The 27,711-nt window shown below is 44.2% G+C and overlaps 1 protein-coding gene across 5 annotated transcripts in view; it reads right to left on the bottom strand.

Moving 5' to 3' along the window:
• The window catches only part of SNTG1 (syntrophin gamma 1), a 1,229,644-nt gene that overhangs the window by 153,918 nt on the left and 1,048,015 nt on the right, over positions 1–27,711 (bottom strand). For all 5 annotated transcript variants that reach the window (XM_069731323.1, XM_069731324.1, XM_069731327.1 and 2 more), the window contains one exon: positions 10,751–10,880. In XM_069731323.1, coding sequence (XP_069587424.1) covers positions 10,751–10,880 — 130 coding nt within the window. The remainder of the gene's footprint in view (positions 1–10,750; positions 10,881–27,711) is intronic.

Here is a 27,711-nt window from a genome sequence, read left to right as displayed (position 1 = left end):
CCCTCCTATTAAAGCTCTCACTGCTAAATTCCCACCTAACAAACAAAAACAAGTAATCTTGACAGTCTTTAGCTCTTAAAAGAGCTTTTTGGTATAAATAATGCTCACCATAACTTTCTATCATTGTCCCTATTCTCCTTTCACTCTCCCTATGCTCACACTACGCTTACTATGCTGTTTCCAGCCCATCACAGTAATGCCACACCAAAGATGGCACCGGCATTACTGTGATTGGCAAGCCAGCCCAGAATGTTCATTGGCTGCAAATAATGCACCATATGTGCTGGGCAGATCACTCAAATTTACTGAGGTAAGTACCTAATTACTCACTATACTGTATAACGAATAGCCCAAATTCCGTACTATTCATTCAAGTAACGAATAGTGCTGAATGTATTCGCTCATCACTAATGACTATTATTATACACTGTGTGCAGAATTATTAGGCAAGTTGTATTTTAGAGGATTATTTTTATTAATGATCAACAACTATGTTCTCAATCAACTCAAAATACTCATAAATACCAAAGCTTAATATTTTTGGAAGTTGGAGTTGTTTTTTTTTTTAGATTTGGCTATCTTAGGAGGATATCTGTTTGTGCAGGCAACTATTACTGTTCAGAGTTATTAGACAACTTAATAAACACCAAATATATTCCCATATCACTTGTTTATTTTCACCAGGTAAACCAATATAACTGTGTAAAAGGGTTACCTTCTCTGCTCCGTGCCTGGAACCACTGAGCTGTGCAGCAGGTTTCCCTGGGGGTAGACTTAGAGGCCGGGACAGGAAGGAAGCCAGTCTGAGAGAGAAAAGTGGCGCGCTTTCCAGGGTTAGAGCAGCGTGCAGAGCAGAGAGAGCAGAGTGTGCAGCAGAGAGACTAGCGTGTGCAGCAGAGAGAGCAGCGGATACAGCGGACAGAACAGCACGCAGCTGCGCTCCGGGGCGGAGAGAGAGCTCCTGGTCGGAGGACTGAGACAGGAAGATTGTCCAGAAAGACTGCATCTTGTGAGTACGTGAAAGGGGACTCTGCTGTGACTGGAGAGGTGCGCCCTGATGCTCATGCAAAGACATTGACCTGTGCAAAGACAGTGACCCGTGCAGAGACAGTGGCCCCTAGCACCCACGACACTAGTGCAGAACCCCTGATTCTTGTTGGGAGACCCAATCATAGACTGAGCATCGTTCTCCCGAGATAGGCAGCACTGTTGAGGCAGAAGAGTCAGAGCACAGGGGACCCCGTTTGCCTAGCATCCCCTCTACTCACCACAGTAACCCCTTAAACCTCAGGTTGTGGGTTCCCAGAGACTACACAGCTCATGGATAACAGAGGGATGACAAGTGCCGCTGTATCCCGGCGCTTACATTGGAGAATATGAACCTACAAGCAAGTCCTCATCAGACTGATAAGTGTTTTTCCCAAGAACTTCCGTTTACTTCTGTTATACTGCTTCCCATATATTTTGTACCGTTATTTCCGCAGTTTACATTCTACTGTTTTCTCAATGCGAGGAGAATATCGCCCCTGTTAATAAACCCCCCTCAACAGTTGGTCTGTCTGTTCTGTGGTGACATAGTCTACCCTGCACTCTATTACAGCTGCACAAAATTCAGAAATAAACATTTCTGACATGCAAAAACAAACCCCCCAAAATTAGTGACCAATATAGCCACCTTTCTTTATGATGACACTCATCAGCCTTCCATCCATAGATTCTGTCAGTTGCTTTATCTGTTTACGATCAACATTGTGCAGCAGCCACCACAGCCTCCCAGACACTGTTCCGAGAGGTGTACAGTTTTCGCTCCCTGTAGATCTCACATTTTATGAGGGATCTGGGGGTTCAGATCAGGTGAACAAGGGGGCCATGTCATTATTTTTTCTTCTGAGACCTTTACTGGCCAGCCACACTGTGGAGTAGTTGGAGGCATGTGATGGAGCATTGTCCTGCATGAAAATCATGTTTTTTTTAGAACAATACCGATTTCTTCCTGTACCACTGCTTGAAGTTGTTTTCCAGAAACTGGCAGTAGGTTTGGGAGTTGAGCTTCACTCCATCCTCAACCAGAAAAGGTCCCACAAGTTCATCTTTGATGATACCAGCCCATACCAGTACCCCACCTCCACCTTGCTGGCGTCTGAGTCGGAGTGGAGCTCTCTGCTCTTTACTGATCCAGCCTCTGGCCCATCAAGAGTCACTCTCATTTCATCAGTCCATAAAACCTTTGAAAAGTCAGCCTTAAGATATTTTTTTACCCAGTCTTGATGTTTTATCTTATGTTTCTTGTTCAAAGATGCTCGTTTTTCTGCCTTGCTTACCTTGGCCATGTCCCTGAGTATTGCACACCTTGTGCTTTTTGTTACTTCAGTAATGTTGCAGCTATGAAATATGGCAAAACTGGTGGCAAATGGCATCTTGGCAGCTTCACGCTTGATTTTCCTCAATTGATGGGCAGTTATTTTGCACCCTTTTTGGCCAAAACGCTTCTTGAGACCCTGTTGGTTATTTGCCATGAAACGCTTGATTGTTCGGTGATCACGCTTCAAAAGTTTGGCAGTTTCAAGACTGCTGCATCCCTCTGCAAGACATCTCACAATTTTGGACTTTTCAGAGCCCGTCAAATCTCTCTTCTTACCCACTTTGCCAAAGGAAAGGAAGTTGCCTAATAATTAAGCACACCTTATATAGGGTTTTGATGTCATTAGACAGCACCCCTCCTCATTACAGAGATGCACTTCACCTGATTTACTTAATTGGTAGTTGGCTCTCAAGCCTGAACAGCTTGGAGTAGGACAACATGTATAAAAGTATCATGTGATCAAAATACACGTTGCCTAATAATTCTAACACAGTGTAAATAATCTTCCCTATCAAGATTTTTCTAGCTAAAGATATCTTGAATGTAATTATGATGATTCAAGTTTAGTTTGGAATTGGGTAATAAGATTATCTATTGCACAGATCAAAAATCAACTTCCAGCTAATTTTTCTCTGTAGACTAAAATATATTGTGGTGACTCAACTGCCAATTTTTAGGTATTTTCTTCATTTTCAAGCCTATTGTACAAAATTAATATTCATAGTAAAGTAGTTATAATTTCTTTTAGCAGTTGGGAATACCCAGATGGACTTAGTGGCATAAGAGATCATACCTGTTTTTGTCAGCTGTTTTTTAACAGTCCCTTGTGGACCCTGTTTTCTTGATGGCTTGTCACATCTTAGTGCAGAAGTATTATTTGATGTTTGGAAAATAAAGAAACCCATAAAGAATTGATTTATTGCAATATCTGTCACCATGTCAGTACTTTCACCCAGGCTTTCTACTGTGATTGAAGAATAAAAGAACAATTTGTTACAGTTCTGTGTTTAGTGATAATTGCTAAGTTTGAAAATCCATAGGCAACTGAGAAATACCATTGTTTTGCTAAATCACTCAATCTGTCTAATATGTCATTTCGTGTTACTGCCGAGAACAAGTGAAAAATTATTTCTTCAAAGCTAGGCATAATTTACCAATAATTACAGTATGACTAGCTGTAATATATTTTCACACAATTTATTTCAGCTTTAATGTAAACTACAATTATAACACAGAAAACAAATTACCAAAAGAAAGCAATCCTTACCATTATCATCATTATAGTTGGTCCATATCAATATATCTTTCTAGAAAAGTAGATCACTTAAAAAAACATATGTATTGCCAAAAGCAAAAGTATTTTTCCTAATTTAAATAATTCTAAACCTTAGTTTATGACCAAGAATATTTTTGATTCAAAACTGGTCTTTATCATGCTTGAAAAAGACAAGTTGTGGTTAAAATGTTGCATGTATACTGATGAATAAAACTCCTCCTAATTTGAATAGATTTAAGGTATTGTGGATTTATACTAAATTTATAATTCTGAGGCTATTAAATTTTCATCCTTTTGGAAATGATTAATTGGCCTTAAAAACCTTGAGATTTTACATTCAAAACAGAAGTTAATAGAGGTGCAAATTAAAAATGGTAGTGTCATACAATACAAAACACAACATAAGACACCAGTTGAAAGAAATAATTATCACAAGGCACAGTATAGAGAATGCGGTATTTAATTTTTTTAAATTATTTAAATATTATACACCTTGTAAAATTCCCCCGGAAGTTCCCGTATGCATTTCTATAAAACATTGATTATTTTTACCAACATAAATACAGATGTACTCAGTCTACCCATACCTTTTCATGAATTTGGTTTCAGACATCGATTTCTCACCAAATTCAATACAATATCATGATATACAATTAAGACTCCAGAAAAGCTGCAAACCATATCACAACCACACAAAGACATATATTCTACATGCATCTTGTAATAAAGTATGACAAAAATTATTTTATTTCAATCTAATTCTCTGATATCGCTATATTGCGCAAGGCAAGGAAGGAGACATATGTATGAGAAATGCTGCAAGACTTTTCTAAAGGTGAAGAGCTACAGCATCAAGAGATTCAATGATTGGTTAAATGCTTATTTCAATGGAATGTATCAAATTTTGAAGTTTTTAATTTATAAAACATCTACTATGTAGATATTAGAAATACATACTTTACGGTAATTGATTTTGAAATGTAATAGACTAGTCTAGTCTCCAAGAAGATATATATGTGTAGTTCATTGCAATTCTGCTTTAGCTACACCTTCAGCAACACAATTGAGCTTTTAGTATCTTTTTTTCTGCTGATCCAGAATCAGTCTACATAGAAAAACTTAGTAGTGGTAAAACCTATTTAGACAGTAGTAGTGGCCAGTGGCAAAGTTTAGTAATATTTTAGTAGCATGTGATCATGAATTCTGTTTGCATTGAATGCATTTGAATTAGGTATTGATCCAGCAAATGCTAATGTCATTATACAGGGAGTACATCCTCATTTTATGACAGGGACAAAGGTCCATAGTAAAGTAAAATATTTAAACATCACCAGGATTGTAGATGGATCACTGAGTTGCCTTAGTTATATTTCTTAACATAGGAGCCATATCAAGAGTTCTTCAAATGCCTTGTCCACAATCACATTATAAATGTATAAAAAGAAAATGCAGTTCTTCTTGCACAATATTCTCTAATAATTTCTTCCAAATTGTATTTCATATTTGTAATCACAAACGTTAAATAAAGTATGCTAGAGCCTAGCGTGCTCGGGAAATCTCGAGTAATGAGTATATTCGCTCATCACTATTAAACATCACATAATAATGCCATTATAAATGCCAATACCCTATGCGAGGGAAATCTACTGTTTGGGCGCACGGCAGGGCTTGGAAGGGATGGAGCACCATTTCACTTTTTGAATGTAAAATTTGATGGCATAATTAGCAGTCGCCATGTCGCATTTGGAGAGCCACTGATGTGCCTAAACTGTGGAAACTCCCCACAAGTCTCACCATTTTGGAAACTAGACTCCTTAGGGAACTTATCTAGATGTTTTTTGAGCACCTTGAACCCCTAGGTGCTTCACAGAAGTTTATAATGTTAAGACGTGAAAATTAAAAAAAATAACATTTTTCCCACAAAAATCTTTTTTATCTGCAAATTTTATATTTTCACGAGGGCAAAAGGAGAAAATGGACCCCAAAGGTTGTTGTGCAATGTCTTCTGAGTTCCCCAATACCCCATATGTGGTTGAAAACTACTTTTGAGGCATAGTGCAAAGCTCAAAAGGGAAGTAGTGCCATATTGCAGTGCAGATTTTGCTGCACTTGTTTGAGGCTACCATGTTACATTGGCAGAGCCCGTGAGGTGCCAGAACAGCAAAGCCACCCACAAGTGACCACATTTTACCAATTACACCTCTCAATGGATTCCTCTAGGGGGTGCAGTGATTATAATGACACAACGGGAGTGTCACAGACTTTTATAACATTGGTCAGTGAAGAAAAAATAATTTTTATTTTTACCACCAAGATTGTGTGTTAGCACCAAGTCTTACATTTTCACACTGGGAAATGGGTAAAAAATTTCACCAGAATTTGTCCCAAAATTTCTGCTAAATGTAGGATTATTCCATATGTGGCTGTACATCACTGCTTAGCCATAAGAGAGAGAGAGACTCGGGAGGGAAGGAGCGCTATTTGCTTCCTGGAGCGCAGATTTTCATACAAAGAGCTCTAAGTGCTAGAAAAGCAGAATCCCCTCTCAAGTGACAACATTTTGGAAATTATAACCCTTTGGTAATTTATCTACAGATGTAGTGATGATTTTGACTCCATGGGTGTTTTCCAGAAACAGGCAGCAGTGGAAGTTGCTGACTGAAAATTGCAAACTTTCATTGTAGTGACCAGTACGTTGCAGACACCAGTACATTATGCCCAGCTCATGCTTCTGGAGACACGCACCCATAGGTTAGGCAGGCTCTCATCACTACAGAAATGCCAAACATTTGAGTGCTAAATGTGGTTTAGGCACACTGGGGCTCAGAAGGGAGGGGACATTAGGATTTGGGAGAGGAGAATTTGCTGAATATCTTTTGGGGGCGAGGAGTCATTTCACTATTCCAGAGGCTTTGTGCAACCAGTAACTTGGAAGCTGTCTATATTTACATTCACAGATGAAGGACTTGAGTGGCGACTTTTTTGTTGTTGATTGAGTTGAAACTTTTATTAGGAACATTTTGCATAACATTTATCCGGCACTCTACGCTGAGAACTTACATCAGGGTTTCCATCTAAATCTCTGAGTGACATGACAGATGAAACCCCCGATTCATTTACTATAATGAGGCAGCAGATTTACTCTTGAGTTATTCTGGCCTCTGTTCAGTGGTGTCCTTTTCATTAGTGTACAAAACTGCGACGCACTATGCAATCCTGAAAAGACTGACCTCACCTGATTACAGGTCCTATGGCATCCACAGTGCCTCAATCTGACTCATTATAGGGAATCTTCCACGGGGGGTTCTGTCTGAATCACGTATTTCAGAGATTTAAATGGAAACCCTGGTGTAAGCACTCAGCGCAGAGTGCAGGGTAAATGTGTACCAAGCCTTACTGCGATCTTTGGGAGGCAGAATGAAAAAATCAACAGCATGTGAGGAATTGGTTTTATTTATTTTTTTATGCTGTTCCTAGTGCAGTATACAGTAAGTGACTAGGCGACCTTATTCTTCAGGTAGGTGCTGTTACAGTGATACCAGATATATATCAGGTTTTTATGTTTGGCTTCTGTCACACACTAAAAGACACTTTTTATTGCAAAAATTAGTTTTTGCATCACCATATTTTGAGAGCTACAACTTTTTCATATTTTGGCTGACAGAGTTATGTTATGCCTTGCTTTTTGTGGGATGAAATGGTTTTATTGGTACCATTTTTGGGCACATGACATTTTTTGATAGCTTTCTATTTTGATTTTTATAAGACAGAATTAACAAAAACCCGCAATTCAGGAACAGCTTTTTGTTTGTTTTTTATACCGTTCAGCGTATGGTAACATTGGTAAGACTGCTTTATTCTTCAGGTCAATACGATTACAGCAATACCACATTTATATTTTTTAATGTTTTGGCGCATTAACACAATAAAAACTATTTTGTAGAAAAAACATATATTTTTGTATCGCTTTATTCTGAGAGCTATAACTTTTTAATTTCTTTGCTGATGGATCTGTATCATAGCTTGTATTTTGCAGGACAAGGTAATGTTTTCAGCGGTACTATTGTTATTTACATCCGTCTTTTTAGTCACGTTTTATTGTACTTTTGGTTTGGCGGTATGATGATAAAGCATAGTTTCCTCCCTCGTTTCACTGAAGGGGTTAACTAGTGGGACAGTTTTATAGAGCGGGTCATTACAGACGCGACAACACCAAATACGTGTACTTTTATTGTTGTTTTTATTTTCAAAAGCAAATTTATTTATTGGAAAAATATTTATTTAGTTTTCTTTATTTAGGGATTTTTTTTAAATATTTTTATGTGACATTACTTTATAGAATTAGACCGCTAATCTGATGTCCTGCAATGCAGAGTTTTAGATCAGCGATCTGACAGGCAGGGAAGGAGGCTTCCCAGGTTCTGCACCTTACCTGCTGGACCCGGAAGGACACCGCTGCCATCTTAGGGCTGGGTGTCTCCAAGGAGACCATCAAGACAATGCGATAGCATCACAGTGTCCTGATGGAAGTACACAGGGAGCCCCTTTCCTGCGCGATGCCCCTCTATGTCGCACTCACTACTAACAGTGGCATCAGAGGGGTTAAATGCCTGCAATTGTTGGGCATTTCTGCGGGGCGTCAGATGTCACATACAGCTGACACCCACACTCGATTGCCGTGGCACTCAATGTAAGGCCACACGATCGGTGCACCATACTATTACTGCTGTTTGTGGGAACACAATTCCCGCAGAGCAGTTTTAGTACAGCGCATGTCGGTAAGGGATTAACCTAATAATTCAATTATTTAAATTATTAAATAATGTTTTCTTGTTCTGCAAAATTTTTCATTCTAAAGGGCATGTGTACAGAAAAATCTTTAAATGAGAAAGTGTGTCCAAACTTTTGGTCTGTACTGTACTGTCATTTAAAGATTTTTCAGTTTTTTTCATGACTATGAAAATTGTACATTCACACTGAAGGCATCAAAACTATGAATTAACACATGTGGAATTATATACTTAACAAAAAAGTGTGAAACTATTGAAAATATGTCTTAAATTCTAGGTTCCTCAAAGTAGCCACCTTCTGCTTTGATGACTGCTTTGCATACTCTTGGCATTCTCTTGATGAGCATCAAGAGGTAGTCACTGGAAATGGTCTTCCAACAATCTTGAAGGAGATCCCAGAGATGCTTAGCACTTGTTGGCCCTTTTGCCTTCACTCTGCATTCCAGCTCCCCCCAAACCATCTCAATTGGGTTCAGGTCTGGTGACTGTGGAGGCCAGGTCATCTGGCGTAGCACTCCATTACTCTCCTTGTTGGTCAAATAGCCCTTACCCAGCCTGAAGCTGTGTTTGGGGTCATTGTCCTGTTGAAAAATAAATGATGGTCCAACTAAACTCAAACCGGATGGAAAAGCTTGGCGCTGCAAGATGCTGTGGTAGCCATGCTGGTTCAATATGCCTTCAATTTTGAATAAATCCCCAACAGTGTCACCAGCAAAGCACTCCCACATCATCACACCTCCTCCTTCATGTTTCACGGTGGGAACCAGGCATGTAGAGTCCATCCGTTCACCTTTTCTGCGTCGCACTAAGGCACGGTGGTTGGAAACAAAGATCTCAAATTTGGACTGATCAGAACAAAACTCAGATTTCCACTGGCCTAATGTCCATTCCTTGTGTTCTTTAGCCCAAACAAGTCTCTTCTGCTTGTTGCCTGTCCTTAGCAGTGGTTTCCTAGCAGCTATTTTACCATGAATGCCTGCTGCACAAAGTCTCCTCTTAACAGTTGTTGAAGAGATGTGTCTGCTGCTAGAACTCTGTGTGGCATTGACCTGGTCTCTACTCTGAGCTGCTGTTAACCTGCGATTTCTGAGGCTGGTGACTCGGATAAACTTATCCTCAGAAGCAGAGATGACTCTTGGACTTCCTTTCCTGGGGCGGTCCTGATGTGAGCCAGTTTCTTTGTAGCGCTTGATGGTTGTTGCCACTGCACTTGGGGACACTTTCAAAGTTTTCCCAATTTTTCAGACTGACTGACCTTCATTTCTTAAGGTAATGATGGCCACTCGTTTTTCACACCTGTGACGTGAAAACCATTTCCAGTGACTACCTCTTGAAGCTCATCAAGAGAATGCCAAGAGTGTGCAATATGCAAATTGCCTCTTCTGAGAAAAAGAGGACTTAAACTCTATAGCGCCACCTGTTGGAAGTAGCAATCCTACAAGTCACAATCAACTCTTTATCGAGTCGTGCAATATGACTTAGGATTAAAGCCAAATCAGTAAGAGTGTGCAAAGCAGTCATCAAAGCAAAAGGTGGCTACTTCAAAGAACCTAGATTATAAGACATATTGTCAGTTGTTTCAGACTTTTTTGTTAAAATATATAATTTCATATGTGTTAGTTCATAGTTTTGATGCCTTCAGTGTGAATTTACAATTTTCATAGTCATGAAAATACAGGAAAATCTTTTAATGAGAAGGTGTGTCCAAACTTTTGGTCTGTACTGTATATGCTCCTAGTGTTACATTTTTATTCCCATTACAGGGTTACAATATGGCATAACACTATGTTTTTTTAATATGATAATATATTGTACAACAAATTCCTTTATTAATTGTTTTCAGTCTGAGATTTGTTGTATGTTTTAAATTTTGTTATTGAATCTATTTAAAATTAAACAAATGTGTATACAATGTAATCCAATTTTTGGCTTTAATAATTCATTGATTTTACATTCAATATAAATTGCATTATTTTGATTATGCTCCATTTACTATGTTTACCCATAAGCATTGATTGATTTCCACAACTGTTGGTATTCAAGAAGCATGCAGCTTCTTGGTCCATTGAACCAGAGTTACAGAATTAAACAGCAATATATCTGAATCTTGATGGGGAAAACACAAATGAAAACCCAGGGCAGAATCTCACTTTTCATGAATGTTTTATAGTTGATTTAGATATAGTATTATGTTCATTTCTGACGAGATGCTTCAAGCTTTGCTTATCCGAAGATAAACCAAGGTGGTGTCTCTCAGGCATCAGCAACAAAAAGATTAGAGGCAAAACCCTTGAAGTGAGTCAAAAGAATATTTTTACTTACATTGTGCTTTGTAAGATTGGAAATATTTGTCGATATAGATTGTAACCACTCCATGCAATCATCTGCCGATAAGCACTGTATTATTCCACTGCAAACCCCGTCTACCGCTGTGAGTTGAAATGCATTCTGCCTGGAAATAAAGTAATTATTTAAAGCTTTATCCTTTGTTTACTAGACAGCATACCGTAGGTGTGGTGGCACCAACAATTCATAAAAAAGATGCAACTGAGAAAATGGCCAAAAAACAAATTCACCTAATGAAACTTATTAAGAAAACTTACCTAAAAGAGGACTGCATCATTAAACATATGCATAAATTGTTATTAAAAGACTTGCATCTCTGTAAACCTTAACATTAATTTGAACAATTCTAGTGAAATATTTTTTTCTTCTTGAGCAAAAAACTAAACACTATTATATGTGAAACCTGTACAGTGACATATAAAAGTTTGGGCACCCCTTATCAAAATTACTGATGTTGTGAACTGTTAAGCAAGTTGAAGATGAAATGATCTCTGAAAGCCTAAAGTTGAAGATGACACAATTCCTTTGCATTTTAATTAAAATATATATATATATATATATATATATATATATATATATATAGTCATTTCTTAAATTTTTGGAATTACAAAAAAGAAAATGGGCAGATGCAAAAGTTTGGGCATCCAGTGAGATTTGTGTGCTCATATATCTTTGAACAAGTGTTCAGACCTTAACTAGTTTGTTAAGGTTATGGCTTGTTGACTATTATCATTAGGAAAGGCAAGGTAATGCAAATTTACCAGCTTTATAAAATCCCAATCTCCACTAACTTTGTGCCATAAAGCAGCAGCCATTGTTTTTTCTAATGGTGGGGGGAGTAGGAAAAGACCATAAGATGACAGTAAAGCATTTTCAAGTTGCCCTTTCCTCAGTTCTAAATTTAATTAGGAAATGGCAATTAACAGGAACAGTGGAAATCAAGATAAGGTCTGGAAGACCAAGCAAAATTTCAGTGACAGTTGCTCAGAGGATTGCTTGATAGCCAAATCAAAACCCCTACTGGACTGCAAAAGACATTCAGAAAGATTTAGCAGAGTCTGAAGTTGTGGAATATTCTTCTACTGTTCAGAGACGCTTGCACAATTATGGCCTTCATGGAAGAATCATCAAAAGAAAACCTTTCCTGTGTCCTCACCATAAAATTCTGCATCAGACGTATGCAAAAGAACATATGTTAGGCCCTGGGATTCTCCTACTGCACGGGGTAGATCTCAAGCCTTGTCTGCCTCTGCGGTCTCCCATTCTGCTTCAGCCACAAATTGGAACTGCTCAGCAAGGACTTCAGTCTCAGTATCTTGCCCAGACGCAAGCTGTTCGCTTGGTTACTGCTGCCTCTCCAGCCAAACCTATAGTAACTAGCAATAGTGTTGAGCAGGTGTTCCAGAGGCGTTCCAGAAATCATTCTACTGAGCATGCTCGTGAGGTGGCGACCTTTCATTGGTGGTTGGTCATCAGCTGCTTGGGTGAAGTGGCAATTCCGGATTGGTCAACGAGCGAGGTCCTGTCAGACTGGACTTAGGCTACTTTCACACTAGCATCGGTACGGGCCCGTCGCAGTGCATCAGGCCGACGTACCGACACATGCTGTGAATTAAAAGCACAATGGGGCAGCGGATGCAGTTTTTCAATGCATCCGCTGCCCCATTGTAAGGTCTGGGGAGGAGGGGGCGGAGTTCCGGCCACATATGCGGGGTCAGAAATGGCGGACATGATGCACAAAGAAACATTACATGTAGTTTTTTTTGTGCCGATGGTCTGCCAAAACACGACGCATCCGTCGGACGACGGATGCGACGTGTGGAAATCCGTCGCAATGCGTCACTAATGAAAGTCTATGGAGAAAAACGCATCCTGCGGGCAACTTTGCAGGATGCGTTTTCTCTCCAAAACGACGCATTGCGACGGAGGCCAAACGACGCCAGTGTGAAAGTAGCCTTAAACAGAGCATATAGAAGGGTCCTTGGGGTACACGTCTGCACGTTAAGATCATTTATGCTATGTGTGTGTCAGTAGATATGTACCCACTCTGTGTGCACGTGTGCCGCTACTAGCATGGTGATTGTATGTCTAGGCAGGCAGTGTAGGTTGGAAACTCCCACTTGGCTTAGCATCTGACTTTGGGTGGCTCAAGTTGTGTGTGCAGTTAGCATAGCCGAGTGTCAGTGCGAGCACAGCCACCAGCCTAGACTTCCCTGGGGGTAGCTATAGGGACCCCAACTGTTATGAAAGGCAATTCAGTATCACAGTGGACATGGAGGTCAGAGCACATACAGTGATCTGACAATAACCCAAAATAATAGAACGCGCTCTGAGACGTGGGAACTCTGCAGACCGCAATCCCTGATCCTCTCCAAACACAGCTAGAGGCAGCTGTGGATTGCGCCTAAAGCTCCCTATGCAACTCGGCACAGCCTGAGAAACTAACTAGCCTGAAGATAGAAAAAATAAGCCTACCTTGCCTCAGAGAAATACCCCAAAGGAAAAGGCAGCCCCCCACATATAATGACTGTGAGTAAGATGAAAAGACAAACGTAGGGATGAAATAGATTCAGCAAAGTGAGGCCCGATATTCTAGACAGAACGAGGATAGGAAAGATAACTTTGCGGTCTACACAAAACCCTAAAGAAAACCACGCAAAGGGGCAAAAAGACCCTCCGTACCGAACTAACGGCACGGAGGTACACCCTTTGCGTCCCAGAGCTTCCAGCAAAACAAATAGACAAGCTGGACAGAAAAAATAGCAACAAATAGCAAAGAAGCACTTAGCTATGCAGAGCAGCAGGCCACAGGAATGATCCAGAGAAACACAAGTCCAACACTGGAACATTGACAGGAAGCATGAATCAAAGCATTAGGTGGGGTTAAGTAGAGAAGCACCTAACGACCTCACCAGATCACCTGAGGAAGGAAACTCAGAAGCAGCAGTACCAGTTTCCTCCACAAACGGAAGCTCCCAGAGAGAATCAGCCGAAGTACCACTTGTGACCACAGGAGGGAGCTCTGCAACAGAATTCACAACAGTACCCCCCCCCTTGAGGAGGGGTCACCGAACCCTCACCAGAGCCCCCAGGCCGACCAGGATGAGCCACATGAAAGGCACGAACAAGATCGGGAGCATGGACATCAGAGGCAAAAACCCAGGAATTATCCTCCTGAGCATAACCCTTCCATTTAACCAGATACTGGAGTTTCCGTCTTGAAACACGAGAATCCAAAATCTTCTCCACAATATACTCCAATTCCCCCTCCACCAAAACCGGGGCAGGAGGGTCAACAGATGGAACCATAGGTGCCACGTATCTCCGCAACAATGACCTATGGAAGACGTTATGTATGAAAAAAGAATCTGGGAGGGTCAGACGAAAAGACACAGGATTAATAACCTCAGAAATCCTATAAGGACCAATGAAACGAGGTTTAAACTTCGGAGAGGAAACCTTCATAGGAATATGACGAGAAGATAACCAAACCAGATCCCCAACACGAAGTCGGGGACCCACACGGCGTCTGCGATTAGCGAAACGTTGAGCCTTCTCCTGGGACAAGGTCAAATTGTCCACTACATGAGTCCAAATCTGCTGCAACCTGTCCACCACAGTATCCACACCAGGACAGTCCGAAGACTCAACCTGTCCTGAAGAGAAACGAGGATGGAACCCAGAATTGCAGAAAAAAGGCGAAACCAAGGTAGCCGAGCTGGCCCGATTATTAAGGGCAACTCAGCCAAAGGCAAAAAGGACACCCAGTCATCCTGATCGGCAGAAACAAAGCATCTTAGATAGGTTTCCAAGGTCTGATTGGTTCGTTCGGTCTGGCCATTAGTCTGAGGATGAAAAGCCGAGGAAAAAGACAAGTCAATGCCCATCCTACCACAAAAGGCTCGCCAAAACCTCGAAACAAACTGGGAACCTCTGTCAGAAACAATATTCTCTGGAATGCCATGCAAACGAACCACATGCTGGAAGAACAATGGCACCAAATCAGAGGAGGAAGGCAACTTGGACAAGGGTACCAGATGGACCATCTTAGAAAAGCGATCACAGACCACCCAAATGACTGACATCTTTTGAGAGACGGGAAGATCTGAAATAAAATCCATAGAGATATGTGTCCAAGGTCTCTTCGGGACCGGCAAGGGCAAAAGCAACCCACTGGCACGAGAACAGCAGGGCTTAGCCCGAGCACAAATCCCACAGGACTGCACAAAAGAACGCACATCCCGCGACAGAGATGGCCACCAAAAGGATCTAGCCACTAACTCTCTGGTACCAAAGATTCCAGGATGACCAGCCAACACCGAACAATGAACCTCAGAGATCACTTTATTTGTCCACCTATCCGGGACAAACAGTTTCTCCGCTGGACAACGATCAGGTTTATTAGCCTGAAATTTTTGCAGCACCCGCCGCAAATCAGGGGAGATGGCAGACACAATTACTCCTTCCTTGAGGATACCCGCCAGCTCAGATAAACCCGGAGAGTCGGGCACAAAACTCCTAGACAGAGCATCCGCCTTCACATTTTTAGAGCCCGGAATGTACGAAATCACAAAGTCAAAACGGGCGAAAAACAGCGACCAACGAGCCTGTCTAGGATTCAAACGCTTAGCAGACTCGAGATAAGTCAGGTTCTTATGATCAGTCAATACCACCACGCGATGCTTAGCTCCTTCAAGCCAATGACGCCACTCCTCGAATGCCCACTTCATGGCCAGCAACTCTCGGTTGCCCACATCATAATTCCGCTCAGCAGGCGAAAACTTCCTGGAAAAAAAAGCGCATGGTTTCATCACTGAACAATCAGAACCTCTATGCGACAAAACAGCCCCTGCTCCAATCTCAGAAGCATCAACCTCGACCTGGAACGGAAGAGAAACATTAGGTTGACACAACACAGGGGCAGAAGAAAAACGACGCTTCAACTCTTGAAAAGCTTCCACAGCAGCAGAAGACCAATTGACCAAATCAGCACCCTTCTTGGTCAAATCGGTCAATGGTTTGGCAATACTAGAAAAATTGCAGATGAAGCGACGATAAAAATTAGCAAAGCCCAGGAACTTTTGCAGACTTTTCAGAGATGTCGGCTGAGTCCAGTCATGGATGGCTTGGACCTTAACAGGATCCATCTCGATAGTAGAAGGGGAAAAGATGAACCCCAAAAATGAAACCTTCTGCACACCAAAGAGACACTTTGATCCCTTCACAAACAAAGAATTAGCACGCAGGACCTGAAAAACCGTTCTGACCTGTTTCACATGAGACTCCCAATCATCCGAGAAGATCAAAATGTCATCCAAGTACACAATCAGGAATTTATCCAGGTACTCTCGGAAGATGTCATGCATAAAGGACTGAAACACTGATGGAGCATTGGCAAGTCCGAATGGCATCACTAGATACTCAAAATGACCCTCGGGCGTATTAAATGCAGTTTTCCATTCATCGCCTCGCCTGATTCGCACCAGATTATACGCACCACGACGATCAATCTTGGTGAACCAACTAGCCCCCTTAATCCGAGCAAACAAATCAGATAACAAAGGCAAGGGGTACTGAAATTTAACAGTGATCTTATTAAGAAGGCGATAATCTATACAAGGTCTCAGCGAACCATCCTTTTTGGCTACAAAAAAAACCCCTGCTCCTAAAGGCGACGATGACGGGCGAATATGCCCCTTCTCCAGGGATTCCTTCACATAACTGCGCATAGCGGTGTGCTCAGGCATGGATAAATTAAACAGTCGACCTTTTGGGAATTTACCATCAGGAATCAAATTGATAGCACAATCACAATCCCTATGCGGATGTAGGGCATCGGACTTGGGCTCATCAAATACATCCCGGTAATCAGACAAGAACTCTGGAACCTCAGAAGGGGTGGATGACGAAATTGACAAAAATGGAACATCACCATGTACCCCCTGACAACCCCAGCTGGACACCGACATGGATTTCCAATCCAATACTGGATTATGGGCTTGTAGCCATGGCAACCCCAACACGACCACATCATGCAGATTATGCAACACCAGAAAGCGAATATCCTCCTGATGTGCAGGAGCCATGCACATGGTCAGCTGGGTCCAGTATTGAGGCTTATTCTTGGCCAAAGGCGTAGCATCAATACCTCTCAATGGAATAGGACACTGCAAGGGCTCCAAGAAAAACCCACAACGCTTAGCATATTCCAAGTCCATCAAATTCAGAGCAGCGCCTGAATCCACAAACGCCATGACAGAATATGATGACAAAGAGCAGATCAAGGTAACGGACAGAAGAAATTTTGACTGTACCGTACCAATGGTGGCAGACCTAGCGAACCGCTTAGTGCGCTTAGGACAATCAGAGATAGCATGAGTGGAATCACCACAGTAGAAACACAGCCCATTCAGACGTCTGTGTTCTTGCCGTTCAACTCTGGTCAAAGTCCTATCGCACTGCATAGGCTCAGGTTTAAGCTCAGGTAATACCGCCAAATGGTGCACAGATTTACGCTCACGCAAGCGTCGACCGATCTGAATAGCCAAAGACATAGACTCATTCAAACCAGCAGGCATAGGAAATCCCACCATGACATCCTTAAGGGCTTCAGAGAGACCCTTTCTGAACATAGCTGCCAGCGCAGATTCATTCCATTGAGTGAGCACTGACCATTTTCTAAATTTCTGGCAATATACCTCTATCTCATCCTGACCCTGACAAAGAGCCAGCAAATTCTTTTCTGCCTGATCCACTGAATTAGGCTCATCGTACAGCAATCCGAGCACCAGGAAAAACGCATTGATATTACTTAATGCAGGATCTCCTGGCGCAAGAGAAAATGCCCAGTCCTGAGGGTCGCCGCGCAAAAAAGAAATAATAATCAAAACCTGTTGAACTGGATCACCAGAGGAACGAGGTTTCAAGGCCAGAAATAACTTACAATTATTTTTGAAACTCAGAAACTTAGTTCTATCAACAAAAATCAAATCCGGAATAGGAATTCTTGGTTCTAACATAGATTTCTGATCAATAGTGTCTTGAATCTTTTGTACTCTTGCCGAGAGCTGATCCACAAATGAAGACAGACTTCTAATGTCCATCGCTACACCTGTGTACTGAACCACCCAAATGTCTAGGGGAAAAAAAAGACAAAACACAAAGCCAAGAAAAAAAAATGGTCTCAGAACTTCTTTTTTCCCTCTATTGAGAATCATTAGTACTTTTGGCTTCCTGTACTGTTATGAAAGGCAATTCAGTATCACAATGGACATGGAGGTCAGAGCACATACAGTGATCTGACAATAACCCAAAGTAATAGAACGAGCTCTCAGACGTGGGAACTCTGCAGACCGCAATCCCTGATCCTCTCCAAACACAACTAGAGGCAGCCGTGGATTGCGCCTAAAGCTCCCTATGCAACTCGGCACAGCCTGAGAAACTAACTAGCCTGAAGATAGAAAAAATAAGCCTACCTTGCCTCAGAGAAATACCCCAAAGGAAAAGGCAGCCCCCCACATATAATGACTGTGAGTAAGATGAAAAGACAAACGTAGGGATGAAATAGATTCAGCAAAGTGAGGCCCGATATTCTAGACAGAACGAGGATAGGAAAGATAACTTTGCGGTCTACACAAAACCCTAAAGAAAACCACGCAAAGGGGCAAAAAGACCCTCCGTACCGAACTAACGGCACGGAGGTACACCCTTTGCGTCCCAGAGCTTCCAGCAAAACAAATAGACAAGCTGGACAGAAAATATAGCAAATAATAGCAACAAATCACTTAGCTATGCAGAGCAGCAGGCCACAGGAATGATCCAGAGAAACACAAGTCCAACACTGGAACATTGACAGGAAGCATGAATCAAAGCATTAGGTGGGGTTAAGTAGAGAAGCACCTAACGACCTCACCAGATCACCTGAGGAAGGAAACTCAGAAGCAGCAGTACCAGTTTCCTCCACAAACGGAAGCTCCCAGAGAGAATCAGCCGAAGTACCACTTGTGACCACAGGAGGGAGCTCTGCCACAGAATTCACAACACCCAACTAGTGTCATTACTTGCTGTACTCCTGTGACGTCTAACAGGGTATAGCGCTGAGTGCTCTGTTATTGTACTGCTCTGTGGAGCAGCACAGCAGGTACTCTGCACTCTTTCCACACGGAGTGACCTTTAACGCCATCTTACGGTGCTTGTACGCAGCATCGCTCCGCCATTGTTTAGTAGCTGCGGTTTCTCCATCACCGCATGGTGGATTCCGGGTTGCGATCGCACCTTCTCATAATTTATATTTGGTGTGATCCGCAAACACAGACAACATGTAATCAAGCCTGATGCATTTTGGAAACAAGTCCTGTGGACCGATGAAGTTAAAATAGAACTCTTTGGTCACAATGATCAAAGGTATGTGTGGAGATAAAACGACACATAATTTCAAGAAATGAACATCTCTCCAACCATTAATCATGTGTGGATCAATTATGCTTTGAAGTTGTATTGCAGCCAATGGCACAGGGAACATTTCACAGACAGAGGGAAGAGTGGATTCAATGAAATATCAACAAATTCTTGATGCAAACATAACACCATCTATAAAAAACATTAGTTGAAAAGATGATGACTTCTACAAATGGATAATCATACCAAACACAATTCAAAATTCACAATAGACTATCTCAAAAGGAGCAATCGAACCATTTTACAATGGCCAACACACAGTCCCCTAATCTGAACATCATTGAAACTCTGTGGCTAGACCAAAAAATATCAGTGCATTTAAGGAAGAAAAGATGAAGATACCTCAAACAAAAATTGAAAGACTGTTGGCTGGCTACAGAAAGCATTTACAATCTGTGATACTTTCAAAAGGGGGTGCTACTAGGTACTAACCATGCAGGTTGCCCAAACTTTTGCATCTGCTTATTTTCCTTTTGCAATTTTTAAAGTGCAAAAGATGAAAATATATATTTCTCCCCAATTAAAGGAAATGTGTCATGTTTAACTTAAGGCCTTTTAGAGACCATCTCATCTTCACGTGGCTTTGCTATTCACAATAATAGTAATTTTGACCAGGAGTGCCCAAACTTCTACACGCCACTGTATACAGTATATATATATATGTATATATATGTATATATATATATATATATATATATATACATTACATAAATTCCTCCAATATACTTACAAAACTGAAGGCAGCCCCAGTAGAAAATTTGAAAAATTCAACGGCAAAATGTTTTCTATTTGCTGCGTTCGCAGCAGCTCATTCACCAGTGGTTCTCAACGTACGTATACATATACAGAATATATGTGCATATATATTATATTATATATATACACTACAGATTTTCCAAGTTTTTCCACCTACAAATGGAGAGTTCTGTAAATTTTGGCGCTAGTATAATTCAACTGTGACAGACAGAATGTTAAATAAATCCAGAAAATCACATTGTATGATTATTACTAGTGTTGAGCATTCCGATAACGCAAGTATCGGGTATCGGCCGATATTTGCGGTATCGGAATTCCGATACCGAATTCCGATACTTCCCGCGTATCGGATACCGGAATCGGAAGTTCCCAGAATTCAAACTGAACGCAGCAGCCAATGAGGAATGATTGGAAGTGTGGGCACATCCTGTTTAGCATGGTGGGCATGTAAGTACTGGCAAGGCTGTGATTGGCTGCTGAAATGATGTCACTCTGCACTATAAAAAACGCTGCCGCCATTTTGCGCTCACTCTGCTGTGATTTCAGTTAGGGACAGGACGCTGTGTTCTAACTGAGGGCCAGTTGAGATAGCTAATTGCTTTATTTTCCTTTCCAAAGGCTAATTTAGCAAAACGCTGTGTGTTCTTCACTGTTCACCTTGCTCTTGCCTTGCAGCGCTGTTTTAACAGCGTTCTGCAAGGTCTCTGTGTGTGTGTGTGCAGCTCACTCTGTAGTCTGTGTGCAGCCATATACCCGGTTGTATTCAGCTCAGGGGGGGTTCACACTGCCTCACACAGTTGTCCTTTCTTGCTCATAGTGCAGCCTGCTGCACATTTTTTCTCAAATATCCTATTAGTGTTTTTCCACCCGTCTCCAGCTAAATTGTGGAAAAACACTACATAGGATAACCTAGAGGGGGGTTTTTGGGCCTTGCAGCGCCGTTTACGGCTGTCTGCACGGTCTCCGTGTGAGCCCAGCTCGCCCTGTAGTCTGTGTGCAGCCATAGCCGGTTGGATTCAGCTCAGGGTTCGTTACTGCCTCATACCTTGAGAAAAATTTTCCTTTTTTTCAAATAGTGCAGCCTGTTTAAAAATTTTTTAAAAAAATTCCTATTAGTGTTTTTCCACCCGTCTCCAGCTAAATTGTGGAAAAACACTACATAGGCTAACCTAGAGGGTTTTTTTTGGGCCTTGCAGCGCCGTTTACGGCTGTCTGCACGGTCTCTGTGTGAGCGCAGCTCGCCCTGTAGTCTGTGTGCAGCCATAGCCGGTTGGATTCAGCTCAGGGTGCGTTACTGCCTCATACCTTGAAAAAAAATTTACTTTTTTTCAAATAGTGCAGCCAGTTTAAAATTTAAAAAAAAAATTTCCTATTAGTGTTTTTCCACCCGTCTCCAGCTAAATTGTGGAAAAACACTACATAGGATAACCTAGAGGGTGTTTATTGGGCCTTGCAGCGCCGTTTACGGCTATCTGCACGGTCTCTGTGTGAGCGCAGCTCGCCCTGTAGTCTGTGTGCAGCCATAGCCGGTTGGATTCAGCTCAGGGTGCGTTACTGCCTCATACCTTGAAAAAAAAATTCCTTTTTTTCAAATAGTGCAGCCTGTTAAAAATTTAAAAAAAAAATTCCCTATTAGTGTCTTTCCACCCGTCTCCAGCTAAATAGTGGAAAAACACTAAATAGGATAACCTAGAGGAGTTTTTTTGGGCCTTGCAGCGCCGTTTACGGCTGTCTGCACGGTCTCCGTGTGATTTAAACTAGCTCTGTAGCCCGATCTGCAAAAAAAAAAAAAGTAAAGTTCACCAAACACAACTTAACACTTGTGTAGGCCACATTTGAAAAATAATAAAGTTTAGTCCACACTTTACAACATTAGTGTTTCTTACACCTGTTAAGAGGAGCATTTCAGGAATAAGCACACTAAGGCCTTAGTACTTTTCTGCTTATCTTTATCTGTCAACCAAGATGAAGAGGGCAGGGAGTAAGGCACGTGGGCGTGGGCGCGGAGCAGGGAGAGGAGCAGGGAGAGGACGTGGTGATTCTGTGCCTGCTGCGGGCGCCAGTGACTCGTCGTCACTCAGTTTCAGCAGGGAACAGTCCTTCATGCGCAGCTTTGTCGGAGAGCGCCGTGCACCGCTGCTGCGTGAAGACCAAATTGAAGCCGTTGTCGGGTGGATGGCAGCTAACGCCTCGGCGTCGACTTCAGTTAGTGCCACATCCTCTCAGGCACAGACCACTGGAGAGCAGCCATCTGTCTCTTCACCACCTGCCAAATTGGCCAGGCAGTCAGAGAACCCAGGACAGGAGCCGTCTCTACTTCTGTTCTCTGAATCTCTTGGCTTGGAAACAGGGGGCCAACCAAGCAGCATTGGAGAAATGGAAGAAGAGGCAGTGTGCAGTGATGCCCAACAGCTTTGTCTCTCTGACTCTGAAGAGGCGGGTGGGCCAGTGCCTCCGGTGACCACAGCGCAGTACGCATCTGATGATGAAACTCAGGTGCCGCTTTCTGGTGCGTACTGTGCTGCCGAGACTACCCAGGAGGAGCAGTTGGTGGCAGAGGGTAGTAGAGATGATGAGGTCGTTGACCCATCGTGGCGTGAGGAACAGGAAGGTGGTGGGAGCAGCTCTGAGGAAGAGATTCCCCTTACGGGCCAAAGAGGGAGAGGGAGGGGGAAGACTGCGGAGCCTGTAGCCTCCACTTTGGCACCCGTTAGGAGCCTGTCTCTTTCCAAAGCCAAAAAGGGCGCTCCCAAGACTTGCAGTGCCTGGTCCTTTTTTGACACAGTTGCAGATGACATTTGTTTTGTCAAATGCAAGCTGTGTCATCAGAAAGTAAAAAGAGGGAAAAATGTCAGCAACCTCAATACCACAAATATGTGGAAACATGTGCGGACCAGGCAAGCGGTGGAGTTACAGAAACACACTGAAGATGTAGGCCAACCAACAGCGGCAGCTACCACCTCTTCAGCTCGTGTTGCCTCTTCCTCCAGCTCACGCACAGCTGGTTTGGCTTCCTCCCAGGATCGCCATGGAAGAACCTCTGGCACTGTTGTCCAGAGACCTTGTGTAATTCCACCCACAGCACCACCTTCCCAGTCATCCTCACACTCCCAGTCTACTCTACAGCCATCGGTAGTACAGGCATGGGAGAAAAAGCGGGCATTCTCGGCCAACCACCCTCGAGCACAGGCTCTGAATGCAGGCATTGCCAAACTGTTGTCCCTGGAAATGCTCTCGTTCAGGCTGGTGGAGACTGACAGCTTCCGTGACTTGATGGCATTGGCAGTCCCACAGTACAAGGTGCCCAGCCGCTTTTACTTCAGCAGGCAAGCTGTCCCTACCCTGCACAGGCATGTTGAGGGGACCCGTGAACGTTTACCTATGACCGACATGAACACAGCCGTGGCCAAACGTCAGCAGGCCGTCTTGAAACTTGTTTCATTGGGGAATCGAAGCCACACAGCGCAGGAGCTCTGGAATGCCATCAAGCAGGAGAGCGATGTGTGGTTACTGCCAGCGAATCTCCAGCCAGGCATGGTAGTGTGTGACAATGGCCGAAATCTGGTGGCAGCTTTGGCCCTTGGCAACCTCACTCACATCCCATGTCTGGCACATGTGCTCAATTTGGTTGTGCAGAGTTTTCTGAGGGACTATCCGGATCTTGATGCCCTGCTGCACAAGGTCCGCCTAGAGTGTGCTCACTTGCGGCGTTCCAGCTTGGCCAGATCCCGCATTGCTGCTCTGCAGCGCCGATTCCGCCTTCTGGAACACCGCATCATATGTGACCTACCTACCCGGTGGAATTCCACGTTACATATGTTGGAGCGGTTGTGTGAGCAGCAGCAAGCAGTTATGGAGTACCAGCTGCTTCAGGCGCAAAGAAGTCGCAGTCAGCGCCGATCAGACTTCACAACCACAGAGTGGGCCACTATGAAGGACGTCTGCCAGGTTTTGCGTCCTTTTGATTATTCCACGCGGATGGCAAGTGCAGATGATGCACTAGTCAGCATGACTGTCCCCTTATCTGCCTGCTTCAGCAAACTTTGCAAGGGTTAAGGGATGATGTTGTGGAAGAGGTGGAGGATGAGGAGTCACCTTTTCCATCAGCTTCTGGAGAGTCAGCGCCACGTGGTTCCTCACAAAGGGGTACGCAGGGGCCAATTTGTGAGGAGGATGAGGAGGAGTCAATGGAGGAGGAAGAGCTCCGTCCAGAGGAGGGAGCGACACAATTGTCCAGTGGTCAGTGTGTACAGCGAGGGTGGGGTGATGACGAGCGGGCAGAGATCATGTCTCAAGCAGGGGACAGCGTTTCTGGGCCAGTTGGCACTCTGCAGCACATGGTGGATTTCATGCTGCAGTGCCTGAGAAACGACCGCCGCATCGACCACATTCTCAACATGCCTGATTATTGGGTGTTCACCCTCTTCGATCCTCGCTACCGGGACAACGTCCAAAACCTCATCCCAGCGTTGACCCGGGAGCGTAAATTGCGGGAGTACCACGACACACTGGTGAATTCCATCATCTTCTCCTGTCCAACTGAGAGGAGTGCTGCTAGTGCTTTACAAAGCAGCTCAGTGCGTCGAGGCAGTGGGGGAGGCTCTGCCCAAAGAGGGAGCAGAAGCAGTGCCTCTGCCCAAGGCAAGCCCAGTATGGCACAACTCTGGCACACTTTTGTGTGCCCGCCCCAAATGTCTACACCATCACCGGCGGCTCCAGTCAGCAGGAGGCAACGGTTCCGTCAGATGGTGACAGACTACATGGCTTGCCCTCTTACTGTACTCCCAGACGGCTCTTCCCCGTTCAAGTTTTGGGTCTCTAAGCTGGATACATGGCCAGAGCTAAGCCAGTATGCATTGGAGGTGCTGGCTTGCCCTGCGGCTAGTGTCTTATCGGAACGTGTCTTTAGTGCCGCAGGTGGTGTACTAACAGACCGTCGCATGCGACTATCCTCCGATAACGTTGACCGGCTTACTTTCCTGAAAATGAACCAGGCCTGGATCTCGCAGGAATTTGCCACTCCTCTGCCTGATTAAGTAATTGGGTGTCATCCAGGTCTCCTGCTGTGTTCATCTTTCTACCACCTGAACTGCTATTCCTGGGCTCCAACACCGCCAGTTGCGGCTCAGAAGTGCAGGCTGCACAGTAAAAACATACGACCCAGTGTTATTGGGTTTCAGTAATGTCAGCTGATCCCCAGCTGTGTAGCCGGCAATGTGTCCTGTGACCGCCACGCTGTTACTGAAAGAGCCATCTTGTGCAGCAGTAATGCTGCACAAGGAAAAGGTAGCTATTTTGGTTTAGCTCCTTGCACACGCAGAACTTAACACTTATAAAATGTGTTCACTGATACCGTTATACCGTCCCGGAGCTGGGACTTTCCTTTGTAATGTGACGCAGCACAGCCGTCATTCCTACCCCCTTGGTGCCATGCGCTGCCTCCTCAGCGTTGTTTTAAGCTGTCACGGAGCCTGCGCTGTTCTGTTATCCCTTGGGCATGCCCTATTTGCCCTGCCTGTCTTCTGACATAATTTGGTGTCAGGCTGGCTGCGCCTATGCGGCCGCGCTGCCCGAGATCCCGCCTCGCAGTGTCTTCTGATTGAGTCACACTGCGGGCCTGGGATCCATGGGCATGCGCAGTGCATATCTTCCCCTCGGGCTCTCGCTCATTTCCCTCCGCCTTCTTTAGACTGTGCGCCGTCAGCTGATCCCTAATAGCATGCCACGGCCGTGACACCGCACAGTCTGAAGAAGAGGGAAGGAGGGGAGTGAGAGTCGAGTATATGCACTGTGCATGCCCATGGATCCAAGGCCCGCAGTGGGATTACGTTAGACGAGACTGCGAGGTGGGATCTGGAGCAGCGTGGACGCACAGGCACTGACAGCCTGACACCAAATTATGTCAGAAGACAGGCAGCGCTAATTGGGCATGGCCAAGGGCTAACAGAACAGCGCAGGCTCCATGACAGCTTAAAACAACGCTGAGGAGGCAGCGCACGGCACCAAGGGGATAGGAATGACAGCTGTGATGTGTCCCATTACGAAGGAAATTCGCACCTCCGGGACGGTTGAACGGTATAAGGGGACACATTTTTAGTGTTTACTTCAGTGTTTGCAAGGAGCATAATTAAAAGAGCAACCTTTTCCTTTTGCATCCTTAGTGCTGCACAAGATGGCTCTTTCAGCTACAAACGTCTTGGGGGGGGGGTTAAAGGTTCCCTTTCAACTTGCTCCAATCAGGCTTCGGCCTACACTCTGTTCCTCTGCTCCTCCTGCTGACCCTGGGCTCTAACACCGCCAGTTGGTGCCTGGAAGTGCTGTGTGCACAGTTAACAGTCGCTCCTCTGTTATTGGGGTTCAGTTACGTCAGCTGATCCCCAGCTGTGTGTGCGGCAATACCTCCAATCTGCTCCTCCTGCTGTCCCTGGGCTCTAACACCGCCAGTTGGTGCCTGTAAGTGCTGTGTGCACAGTTAACAGTCGCTCCTCTGTTATTGGGGTTCAGTAACGTCAGCTGATCCCCAGCTGTGTGTGCGGCAATACCTCCAATCTGCTCCTCCTGCTGTCCCTGGGCTCTAACACCGCCAGTTGGTGCCTGGAAGTGCTGTGTGCACAGTTAACAGTCGCTCCTCTGTTATTGGGGTTCAGTAACATCAGCTGATCCCCAGCTGTGTATCCGGCAACGTGTCATGCGACCGCCACGCTGGCACAACTAAAATGTAAGGGGACCTGTCCCCCCCACCCCCTAGGCGTTTGTTACTGAAAGAGCCACCATGTGCAGCACTAATACTGCACAAGGGAAAGGTCGCTCTTGAAATTATGCTCCTTGCAAACGCTGAACTACACACTCATGTAATGTGTCCCCTCACACCGTCCAACCATCCCGGAGGTGGGACTTTCCTTTGTAAAGTGACGCAGCACAGCCGTCATTGCTACCCCCTTGCCACCGTGCGCTGGCTCCTTAGCGTTGTTTGATTCTGTCATGGACCCTGCGCTGTTATGTTATCCCTTGGCCATGCACAGTTTGCGCTGCCCGTCCTCTGACATCATTTGTTGTCGTCCTGGCTGCGCCTGTGCGTCCACGCTGCCCGAAATCCCACCTCGCAGTGTCGTCTAATGTGATCCCACAGTGGGCCTGGTATCCATGGCCATGCGCAGTGCATATACTAGCCTCTCACTCCCCTTCTTCACGCTTCTTCAGACTAGGTGGCGTCAGCTGATCCCTAATAGCATGCCACGGCCGTGACGCCGCACAGTCTGAAGAAGCAGGAAGGAGGTGAGTGAGAGGCGATGATATGCACTGCGCATGCCCATGGATCCCTGGCCCGCAGTGGGACTACATTAGATGACACTGCAAGGTTGGATCTCAGGCAGCTTGGACGCACAGGCACTGCCAGCCTGACACCTACATGATGTCAGAAGACGGGCACCGCTAACTGTGCATGGCCAAGGGATAACATTACAGCGCGGGCTCCGTGACAGAACCAAACAACGTTGAGGAGGTGGCGCACGGCACCAAGGGGGTTGGAATGACGGCTTTGCTGTGTCACATTACAAAGGAAAGTCCCACTTCCGGGAGGGTTTGACAGTGTGAGGGGACACATTATATGAGTGTGTACTTCAGCGTTTGCAAGGAGCATAATTTTCAGAGCCACCATTTGCCATGTGCAGTATTACTGCTGTACAAGATGGCTCTTTCAGCAACAAATGCCTGGGGGAGGGGGG

Source organism: Ranitomeya imitator, chromosome 6, assembly GCF_032444005.1.
Source record: "Ranitomeya imitator isolate aRanImi1 chromosome 6, aRanImi1.pri, whole genome shotgun sequence".
NCBI classification, from domain to species: Eukaryota; Metazoa; Chordata; class Amphibia; order Anura; family Dendrobatidae; genus Ranitomeya; species Ranitomeya imitator.
The sequence above is the reverse complement of the archived record's forward strand: the minus strand, read 5'-3'. Positions and strand labels throughout refer to the sequence as shown.